Source organism: Hipposideros armiger, unplaced genomic scaffold (genome assembly GCF_001890085.2).
Source record: "Hipposideros armiger isolate ML-2016 unplaced genomic scaffold, ASM189008v1 scaffold_165, whole genome shotgun sequence".
NCBI lineage: Eukaryota > Metazoa > Chordata > Mammalia > Chiroptera > Hipposideridae > Hipposideros > Hipposideros armiger.
The window spans coordinates 3153091-3164810 of NW_017731515.1; the positions used below are offsets into that span (position 1 = coordinate 3153091).

At 43.3% G+C, this 11720-nt stretch overlaps 1 protein-coding gene across 3 annotated transcripts in view; it reads left to right on the forward strand.

Moving 5' to 3' along the window:
* The first annotated feature begins 4005 nt into the window (after positions 1-4005).
* SLC25A15 (solute carrier family 25 member 15) overlaps positions 4006-11720 on the forward strand; it is a 19847-nt gene continuing 12132 nt past the window's right edge. The window contains exons 1-2 of one of the 3 annotated variants that reach the window (XM_019651745.1): positions 4006-4103; positions 9439-9563. In XM_019651745.1, the coding sequence (XP_019507290.1) occupies positions 9509-9563 (55 nt within the window). In that variant the 5' untranslated portion in view covers positions 4006-4103; positions 9439-9508. Of the gene's footprint in view, positions 4104-6442; positions 6550-8268; positions 8644-9438; positions 9564-11720 lie in introns of those variants that run through there. The other 2 variants (XM_019651744.1, XM_019651746.1) reach the window with 2 other exon arrangements.

The window sequence follows — 11720 nt, forward strand, 5'->3', positions numbered from 1 at the left end:
TCTGTTGATTGCAACTAAGAGCCCTGAGTCATATATCAACAGAATTTCGCCCTTTTTAAAAAGGGCCATGTGCCTTTCAAAACCCACCCTGATATGGGGGTGTCCTGGCGGCTGCCCCTGAAACCATCTTTTTTTGTCCTTTCCTTACGCCCTTCTCCGGGATGCTACGCTACCACACCCCTCTTGCCACATGCCCTCCCCAAATTACAATTGTTTATTTCTTCCTCTTCTACTTGGACTGAGGTTTCTTTGAGGCTTTGACCTTCATTTCTGTATTTCTAGCACTTAGTTTGAGTTGACAGAGCCTAGCACATGATCAGTGCTAAATGAAAGTTTGTTATTGATAGGAAGCAGTGATCAGATTTGCTCAGGGGAACCAGGGATCAGGAAAAGGCATTTGAGGTGGCCATGGCTGATTAGGTCTTGTCAATAGCAGGGATTTAAACAGGCAGAATTGGTTGGGATCATCCAGTCCATATTGTCTTTAGTTGCACTGTCGTGGCTGCCTCCATGTCCTGAATCATTTTGACTTGGGGGAAGAGCCAGAAGTCTCACGGTGCCAGATCCGGTGAATAAGGTGGATGAGGACACATCATAATGTTTTTGTTTGACAAAAATTGCCGTGCCAGAAGCAATGTGTAACATGGAGTGTTGTCATGATGAAGGGTGAAGTAAAGAGACTCACAAAAGAGGACTTTCCAGAACTGCTTCAGAAAGTGGCAAGAACGATGGTATAAATGTGTTTGAAGTGAGGGGGAGTATTTTGAGAGGGATTAATGGCAATTTGTCTTTTACTGTAATAAATTTTTAAAAATTTAAATATACTCCGTCTTTTTCTATCACACCTTATAACCTATTTAAAAGTGATTATATCCCCATATCCTTAATATGCTGTAGGAGACATTCTTGATTATATAACAGAACGCTGCTTCCTCCCCCTCCACCCTACCAGGTCTGCAGTGGTGATGTCTCAGGGAAGGTGGGCCCCTCCCACAGTCCCAAGGGGATCTGTCATCATTGGTCAAAACTAGGGTTGACAAACCACTGCCTGCTAGCCAAATCTAGCCTGCCACCTCTTTTTGTATGGTTGTGAGCCACACAAAACATTTTTTACAGTTATAAATGGTTGAAAAAAATTTTAAAGTAATAATATTTTGTTACAGGTGAAAAATATATAAAATTCAAATTTCAGTGTTCATAAAGATTTATTGCAATACAACTATATTTATCTGTTACAGTGTCTATGGCTGCTTTTGCTTGCTACAGCAGGGATGAATAGATGTGACAAGAGATTGCATGCTCTGCAAAGGCTGAACTATTTATTAGCTGGTCCTTTTCAGAAGAAATTTGCTCAGCCCTGTTCTAAATTAATTATGGTAACTCCATTCTCTTCTCAATGTTTGTGTTTGGAGGAGCATGAGACTCAGTTCTGGGCCAATGAAATACAAGGGGCAGTTTGACAGAAGGATTCTTGGGAAGGCTTTTTTTCTCTGATGAAAAGGAGGTGTAGGATAATGCTTCCTTCCTGCTTTTGAATGATGTGAGAATGTGATAGAGCTGCAGCAACCACTTTGTGATCATGAGAGAAAAGCCAAGCGAGTCACAGAGAAGCTGACCCAGTATTTCAGCTGTTAAAATTAACCAACTCTAGAACTTTATACTTCCAGATTTCTTTTTGTGTTTAAAGTAAATATACTCATATTTGGGCATTCTGTTACTTGTAGCCAATTATATTTAAAGCATATGATTTCAGAAAATGATTTTTAAAATTATGGCACAGATTGAAGAGTCATTAAATTTTAACAATTTATGGTTATTTCCCCTAATTCTTTGCTATTATAAATTATATCTTAAAAATCATATATTTTACAAATTCAAACCTAAAGCTCATGAAATATGCACCTCAGCTATTAAAAAGCTGCCAAGGAAAAGACAAATTAAAGAAGGTGGGTAAAAGGTACAAACGTCCAGCCATAGAAATAAATACTAGGGATATAATGTACAACATGATGGCTATAGCTAACTCTGCTATATAATATACAGGAAAATTGTTAAGAGATTAAATCCAAAGAATTCTCATCAACTATAAGTGTGTGTGTGTGTGTGTGTGTGTGTGTGTGTGTATATATATATATATAAAATAAAATACAATACATTACCTCAACTCAGCAACCATGTAAAATAGGTATTATTCTCAATATCCAAAATATCTAGTTTCCTAGATCACCCATCAAAAAGTGGTGAGGCCAGTATTTGAATTCAGGTGTGTCGGAATCCAAAGGCCTTATGCCTAACGTGTATGCAAAACTGCCTCCCTTCTCAGAGTCACCTGCACATAAATCCACTAATGTTTGTGAATTTGATGAATGGATGAATGAATAAATTAATATGGGAATTGTTCCCTGCAACAGTCTTGCAAAAGGGAAAATAATAAGAAATTCGCAATCTTGGTGCCTTTGAACAGATGTGGTCACATACAGAGCACAAGGAAAGCAGAAAGGTTCTCAGAAGTTAACGGTAAAGTCAATTGCTGGCAGCTTATCTGTAAGTGATAGACGCACAGGGAATGAAGGGAGCCTAGAGTCAGTCTTGGCAAGCATTTGGCACGTTAGAGGATGCATCTGGAATATTCTACTAACCTCATCTCTTATTTTCCCTTTGCCCTTATTTTCATACTTATTCTAAATGTATTTTAGCCTTTTTACATTGAATGCATTTTTATATACAGTAAATGCTTTTATTTAATAAGGCAGAAGTGCAAATCCGCTTATTTCATAGGAAAATTAACAAAGTAAAACTGGTGCTCCAATTTACAGAACAAGCTCAGTAAAGTTTACTGGAAAGGTAGAAATAGGGGGCTCATGGCCTCACATATAATGTCAGCAAAGCACGAGACTATAATTGTGAAGTTGTGTTTTAGGGAAGATCTGAAATGTGTGAAGTTCTAGGAGGTATTTAAAGATACAGCTTGTCAGTATAAAAATCAGAAGAGTTTAAAAGCCAGCGGAGGAGAAGTGGAGAAGTGGGATTTTCACAGAATGAAAAAAAGTTATTTTTCCACTAAACACTACAAATATCTCTGAGTTTGAAAATGATTGTATCCTCGAATACCATAAGATTTGCAAACTAGTATTTTAAAACACAGAGGTGAGCATTGACTAAGACTGAAAGATAGAGTTTTCTGGAAGTTTCGTGGTAAATTAATACCAAGGCCAAAAAGAGAAGCTCCTTTTATTGCAGATTCTGAAGCCACCAGATGGCATTTCCTCTATTGTCATCACCAGCCCTCAGTTGTGTTTCCTAATGGGACAAGAGGCTGGGAACTACTGATTTTCTCCAAAAAAAAAAAAAGAAAAAAAAAAGAATTCTCATCACAAGAAGAATTTCTTTGCTTTTTAATTCTTTGTATTGTATCTATGTGAAAAAGATAAATGTTAGCTGAGCCTACGGTGGTAATCATTTCACAATATATGTAAATCAAACCATCATGCTGTATGCCTTAAACTTCTACAGTGATGTATGTCAATTATTTTTCAATAACACTGGAAAACAAACAGAAATTGCCTCCCTTTAAAATATTGTCCTACCAACTCTTTTGTGGGATACAAATTACCCCTTTATTCCACATAGACAGAAAGCCAAATCTGTGTTTATTTCCATTAAAAACTCTACCTGATTCCAAAAAAAGATTCGAGGGAGTTTTCAGTGAAAGTTATATCAGCAGCCAAGAATATTCAATAGTTGAAATTGTGTAATGAAAGCATTATTTCCTTCTTTTGCATTAATTAAAAGTACCCTTGAATTAGAGATAATTTGTTTTTTAATTATTTGCAACTCAAATTAACACTTTGTTAAAAGACACCCACATGGTATCAGGGCCAAAATCCTTAAAGTGGTGAAATTATTTCTCCTTTTAGTATCATTAACCAGTGTATTGTGAAATTCTGTTGAAATAGAAAGGCTCCCTTTTCCATGTAACCATTCTGTCTGTCCTCTCAACTCTGACCTACGTCACACCTGCCGCTTCATCACAGGACCAGCTGCACTAATGTCCCTGGATTTTGCAATTCCAAGTGCAACGAACAGCTACCTGGAGCAAAGAGGTCAGTGCATTGACTTGTCTGCTTTTTTGAACTCAGGTCTGAAATACTACTGGGTTGACCTACCTACATTGAGAGCCATGATTAATCTAAAATTCTGTTCTCAAGAGTTCATCAGATTCCTGGGAAATTACCATTAGAACAAACTTTGCATGGACACTTTCATGATTCCATGCCAACCAATCAGTTCTCTGAGCTGTGAGATGTTAGAATTTTTTACATATATATGTTTCTTCTGTTCCTAAAACAGAGATAGCAGAAAGAGCCACTGCTGTGAGGAATTTTAGAGGGAGATTTACTCCAGGAGAAAGAACATCTGGTTCCTGCAAACTTTTTGCTTTTAAGAGGAAGCCTTCTGGAAGGTATTAGTATATAGCGTAGTGGTTAAGAATATGAACTTTGTTGAACAACTACAATTGAACAAGAACTAGAATTGGACAGAACTTTGATGCATCCCATCTCTTCCCTTAGTACTTGTACAACACTGGGCAAGTGACTTGACACCTCTAAGCCTCAGTTTTTTCACCAGCATCATTCATGCCAGCCATGAAGATACAGCAAGCAGAGAGGAAAAACAAATGAGAGTTTGTACAAAAAAGGCAACACTTGTAGATTAGGGGGGGTTAAAGATTTACATGAAAGTTTCTTGCTTGCTTCTTAGTTTACAGAATAAATTGAAGCTGATTGTTGTTAAGGAGACATGAAGGAGAAGAAATATAGAAGGCTTGGTTAGAGTGATGAGTTTAGAATAGCCCTTGTGAGAGTTGGATAAGAAGGAGCTAAAGGGAGACAAGACAAAGTAGAGGGGTTAATCTGCAGTAGCACATGGTGGGTTGATCCTGGAGCAGGGGTGGTTCAAAGGAGATGCAGTCCTGTGATAGCTGAGATTTAAAAAAGGTTAAAAGACTCACTAAAGGTCACAGAGATTTTTATGCAAGTGACCTGGCTCCACGTCTAGAGCTCCTTCTAATCTATAACAGGAGATCTGCGACTGTCCTTAATTAGCTTTCCTTTGGCCCTTGTTTTTCTAGTTTGCAAAAGCCACAGGACCAGGTGATGTTGCAAGTCCCTCAGTCCTCTAGGATTTGTAACTGGAGGTTCTGCTTCTGTATCTGCCTCCCACTAATTATGTGACATGTTACTCTGGGCAAGTCACTGAAACGTCCTGGCTTGTTTCTGTAATTAAATTATGCACCAGAAGCTTGAGTTCTCAAGTGCTGATCCTGTGAAAACGGTCTTTGTGCTGTTTTGATGCATGCCCCAATTTATCAGTAGCTCTGAGACCTTCAAGCCCGCCCCCCTCAGGGAGGTCTGTTCAGTTGTGTGTTTGTGTTAAGCGCTCGCAAAAGTCACGACAAATATTTAAGTCACTGGCTTGAGCGAACAAAAGCACTTAATTACATTGGCAATAGTCTAACACCACATCCAAACATGGCAGAAAGTTATAAAAGAAAATTATATCATGTTTTAAGGACAGAAACATGGTGTAGAAATAAGTGTGAACCAAAGTAGTCCCAAGGCCATGACGGAATGTTACATTGAGTAGCTGCCAGGAACAGACCAAGACCCTTGGATGCTGAGTATGTGTTAGCTCTGTGTCTTAGGGCCCTAGAGACAATTCCTTTATTCCTGGCATACAACAGATTCCTTGAACAGTGCTTTTTTTCTTTTCTTTTTAATAAATTCAACATACTTTTATTTTTAAAATTTTTTTAAAATTACGGTTGACCGTCAATATTATTTTATATTAGTTTCCGTTGTACAGTATAGTGGTTAAACATTTACATAATTTATGCAGTGATTCCCCCCAATTAATCGACTACTTACCTGGCATTATACATAGCCGTGTTTTTAAATAAATTGCCAGAGAGAGCCACAGAAATAGCCTAAAATATGAGAGGCAGACTAAGAGTTACATTTTTCATCAGCAGGGATAGATTTCCTTGGGGGAGGCAGAATCGGAAATGTTTTGGGTTTTTCTAACCAGCAGCAAACAAATGTCTTTTTCATTCATCACTTTCTTTCCAGTACTTTCCTACGCTCTGATTTAAAGTGAAGGCCTTGATCCCTGAGTTCCAGCAAGGTTAACCAGCCTAAAGACGTCTGTCAGTCCTCCTGACCTCCTGCACCCCCAGCCCCCGCCCGAGGCCGGCCCCTGGGGACAGCCCGGCAGCCCCCGCGGCTCCCGGCGCCCAGCAGCCCCGCGGCCTGTGCGAGCCGAGCTCCCCGCCGACCACACAGACTTCCGCTTGCGGCCGGGCGCAGCACGCCCCTGCGGCGGGGGCGCGCTCGAGCCCGGCGGGGCTACCGGCTCCGGGCCTGGCCGCGCGGGGGCGGGGCGCGGGGCGGGCCGCGGCCCATGTGGGGGTTAAGAGGCCGCCCCTGCCTCGGAGGTAGAGACGGGAACAGGCAGCGGAGCCCGAGCAGCACGCAGCCTGCCGGCGCGGCGGTGAGAGCGGCCCCGGGCCGGCGCTCGCGGGCTGCAGGGAATCGGCCGGGAGGGGGAAGTGGGCGGCCCTGTGCGTCCGGGCGGCGTGACCTTCCCGGGCAGCCGGGAAGCGGCCAGCGCCGGGCACACGTGCGCGGGGACCCGCGGGCGCCCATCGCCCGCGCGCTGCCCTGGGGCTCGGCGGAGACGCGCGAGCTGCGCGGCCTCTTGTCCGCAGTGATCACTTTACGGGAAATGTTGCCGTCTCTTGCTCGCTCGTGGTGTCACCTGGTCTCCCGGGTCCGCGCCGCCTGTGCCCGAGCCCTGGGGAGGGCGGAGGCGCTAATGAATGGAAGACTCGTGCAGGTTGCCGGGCAGTCAGCGAGCGTTCAGAGCTGGGAAGAGAAAGTTGGAACTCGTCTCCTTAAACTACCCCTGGTGCGGACGAGGATCCAGAGGCCCCGGGGGAGGAGCGCCTTGCCCGCTGCTTAGTGGCAAGGCTGGCTTTCGTCCCCGCGCCCTTATGCCCGAGCTCTTAGCAACTGCTGGCGGGCAGCCTCCTCCCGCGCCACCTTGAGCCTGAAGCTAGAACCGTAGCAGCCTGTTACCTGCTGGAGAATGCGGCCTCGTGGATTCTCCCATACGAAAAATTATTTTTCCCAGAGAACAATTAAGATGTATTGTCATCGCTGTTGTCTCTCTCCTGAATTTGGACCCTGGTGTCATTTTAAAGGGGGGTTAAGGGCCGGCCGAGTGGCTCAGTTGGTTAAGAGCTCGCTCAAGAGTTTGAGCTCTGAGCAACAGCGGTTCGAGTCCAGCCCGAGCTGAGCAGCCGCTGAGCTGCCAACAGGTAGCAGGATGGCTCAGCTAAAAAAAAAAAAAAAATACTAAAGGGGGGTTAAAGAGACGCTGAAAGGACTTTGTTTTTATGCCCAGGTGGTACTGAAGGTCACGAATGAGTTTTAACTCACCATGATCAGTCTTGCTTCCCCAAGCCATGTCTCTTTCAAGCCAAAGCTACTCATAATTTGAATCAATTGCCCACACATTGAGTTAACCTGTTAGTGCCCATCACGGTTTACTATCCTAATACTTCAGCAAGTAGTTATTTGTAGGATTTGATGTATTTAGGGTTGGCTTACCTGAAGGGGCTGGAGTCAGTGATGAATGACACAGAAGGAAAGAAAGGCACAACAGATTTTACTAAGAAAATGTCCTTACGAAAGAGAATGAAGATACTTAGAGACCTCATTGGATGTGCCCTGTGTGACTCCTTGATGCATGACCACCTTCATCTTCCTCAGGCCTCAAATTTCCATCTGCAAAAGGAGGAGATTCAACTAGGGCTTTGATAGCCTTCTCCAGATACTAGATGGCCACCACCTTGTCGAACTTAGTAATTGGTACTGCCTCTCTAGGCCTATCAATAACGTTAAATTGTTATCTTGTGCTTTAAAGTTAGTTGCTTTAAATACTGTGCTTTTGTTGTTGCTGGTTTTAAATGTTTTTGTAAAGAATGGAAAATTCTTTGTATCTGGTCGTTGGCAACATGCTTCAATTGGTTAAAAAACTTCTTGGTAGCTAAAATTTCTCCTTTAACATTTAGGATGATGGTGGTGTTCATCTATGATCCAGGCTGCCCATCCCCTGCTCTGAGAGGTAGCCTGACTAGGGTCATACAGGTCTTCAATGTAATGTGGAATAAAAACTGTTCCTTGTTCACAGATAAATCACTTACATAGTTTGAAAACCATACAGAATTGGTTGCTGAGTTGGTCAATTTAGTCTTCTATGTTAGTCTCCCTTTTTCCAAGTCTATGCTTCAGCAATAATTGATTTGTGTCTAAAGGCAGAGGAGTAGGCTCTAGTTTTTACAAACTTCCTAGGCTCCAGCCCAAACGTACTGAATCAAGATTTCCAGGAGAGAAGCCTAGTTATTTGAATATTTAACAGGTGCCCCAGGTGGTTCTTATCAAGCAAATCTGGAACACAAGGGACCAGGTGTTACTTCTCAATGTGTGGTTGGTGGTCAGGCATTATCAGCATGTCAAGACTGGCAGCATTTCTGGTCCCTCCTGGGGCCTATTAGAACCTGCATTTCAACAAGGTCCTCAGGTGATTCATATGCACATTACCGTTGAGAAGGTCTGGAGGGGCCTATGGTGACAATAAATGATGTTTGGTGCTGTGCTTTGTAGTTATTCTAAGAACTTTTTTTTAAAAGATTTTTATTGGGGGAAGGGGAACAGACAAGTTGCTGTAAGAACTCTTGATGCATGGTCACAGTTCATCACATCTGTCCCACATAGCTCTTTATGATTTCCTTTGTATTATAATGAAAATACTTTTATTATTTACCTTGTATAGATGGGGTCCTCCAGGTTTAGGGGGTCACCCTGCTGGTGGCAGAGTAGGCATTTAGACCCAGGCATGTGTCACTCTGCAGAGTTCCTGTTTCTTTCCAGACCAGCTGTTTTGTGACCTCCTCTTAGGGATTCAGCACATGCTGCTGTCTGAATTGAGAACTGAGCCTAGTGGACTGCTGGTTCAATTTAGGCCTCTGAAAAACTCGTTTGAGGTGGCTTGGGACGTCTGTGGCTGGCTCACTTATTTGGCATTTGTTTCTAAGGGTTTCAGAAAGGTTGGTTTGAGTGCACCCCACCAGTAGCTGTAGCATTGATACTCAAGGAAGGTTTTTTACCTGTGAGCTTTTTGTGGGGAGGTGGTGGGCGGGGACACAGGGAGGCCAATCACTAAGCTGCACGGGACACCATGAGTCCACTCCCTTTGGAATAACATAGAGCTAATTTCCTGACTCCCAGAAATGCAGGCCCATTTAACCAGTCAACAGGCCTAGAGAAAGGGAGGCTGCAGAAGCTCGGCTGATGGTGAACTCTTGTCTCCACCCAGGGATATGAGGTGCTCGTCATAAAGTCCAGGGAATTGCCTTCCACAGGGCCCAGCAGAAGAGTGGGCGAACATGAAGTCCAATCCTGCCATCCAAGCTGCCATTGACCTCACGGCAGGGGCCGCAGGTAATCCCAGAGAAAGCCCATCTTCTCCCCTTCAAGTACCTTCTACAAGTGAGATTGAGGGAAAGCGTGGTGAAAATAATACCTTTGCCACCCCAGAAGCATTATGCTTTAACTTGAAATAAATCCGTGTAATAGAAGTGTGATATTGGGTTTCAAGCACAGGAGAAGGTAAACAAGTTTCCTAGTTAATAGCTGGAAAACACACAACTCAAAGCTGAAGGCCCTTGTCTGGTGTCACACAGCTGGGATTTGCAGGTAACTTGGGATTCCACTCCAAACCTGGCAGTCTTCACAGCCCTTGCAGTACAAAAATAACAGTGCCATCTGTCTAAGGAATTCCGGTGAGTGCCCTTACTAGTGCTAGGGAAAGAAAAGAGGACATCCTTTAGAAATGCCTTTGGTAAACGAGACTGATGTTCACTGTGTCTTAAAGCCCTGGAAGGAAACGTGAGGCCCTAGGATTTGCTGGAGAATGATAGGCTGGGCCTAGGGCTGAGGCCCAGTGCACGCTGTGGCCCCATGGGGCACAGGTAAGTAAGTACTCCCAGGCAGTGCTTGCAACACACAGGCTGCCCGTTAGAAAGATTACCTTTGCTCAGCCTGACACAAGGGACAGAATGGGAAGTGCATGACTGATAACTTGTTCTCCAGAGTCCTGTGTTATGTTAGGGCTGGAGGAAACACTCAAATGCTCAGACTTTCCAGATGAAAACACTGTTTTACCCTTGCCTACCACACCAATTTTTATAATGGGTTGCAGCTCCCAGGAGTGGGAACTGAGGGGTGGGTTGCCCACTGTCCTCTTATCTAGTGGGACCTCGTGGGTCAACAGATCAAGTGCAGTCAGATGGCCGCCTCCTCTCATCCTGTCTTTTGCTTCATTGTAAGAAAGAAATTGCTGTTCAGAGAACAGAGTATTTCCCCATGAACCAAAGGTCGGCCAAGGTTGGCTAATGAGGAAGGCTCGAGACGGGGCTTTGCAGACACTGATAAAAAGTGCAAGGCAAAGGCTCTGGCTCCCAGGTTAGCCTACAAGGAGTGTCCTACCCGAGGAGCAGGGGAAGCTAAGGGCTGCCTGGGTTCCACCCCAATGGCATTTTGCCTGCTATGTGCCTTTGCATCAGCCCTTCACCCTGCTGTGGAATGGAGCTGTACTCCCTGCCAGGCCCCGTGACACTCCCCCGCCCCCATCCATGCTACATTCAGACACTAACATGGAAACAATGGGACCATTTGGTCTCTGCAATAGGCGGATATTTAGCCACATGAGAAATTCTCAGCTTTTGGAATTAAATGTACTTCAGTCAGTCTATCAAAGATGTCAGATCTGTTGTAATATAATTAAAAAGCTTACCTTTTCCTATAAAGCCTTTCGGACAGGAATGTGGGTGCCACATTTATAATTTACAGTACATTTTAACGCTGTAAATTACAATAGTATTGTTGGCTGGCTGGTATGTAAGGCATTTTGCGGGTGACTACCTTTTTATAATAGCATAAACATGTATGCTAGCATTTATTTTTCCTGATAACTGGGGGTAGGTATTCCTGTGTTTATTTGACCCCCTTTGTCCTCTTCATCCTCCCCCACCCCCTTTCCCTCTGGTAACCTTCATATTGTTGTCTTGGTGAGTTTCTTAGATATTCTATGTAAGCGTTCTTTCCAGTTTTGATGAGACAATAATAACTTGATCTAGTGGTTATGTTTTCTGTCTCAGCAGAGGACACCTGAGATACATATGGTGGCCTCGCAGGCCCAAGGGAAGGTGGAAACTAGTCAGTGGCAGTTCCAAAAATGCTGACCCACTTCAGGGTCTGGGGATGGTATAGAGTGGTTTTAGGTCTTTTCCTTACGTTCAGAATTTTTCTTGAAGTAATCTAATGCTATTTAGATTTGCTGTGTTTCTCTTACAGTATAAAAACAAATAAATATGTGATTTTTGCTAAGCAAAGGTACGTTTCAGTTCATTCACTATCTAAATAAAAAATGTTTATTGGTAGACTCTAAATAAGCTTTTCTATAGGGTCAAATACTTAACTCTTCAGGGATTAATTAGCCTCTCTTCTCTTTATCTGTTATTTTTCTGATAGTCATTAGGCAAAGAGGAGTCATTAACTCTTTTCAGACTTTACCTCCCCTTTTATATGGACACACCC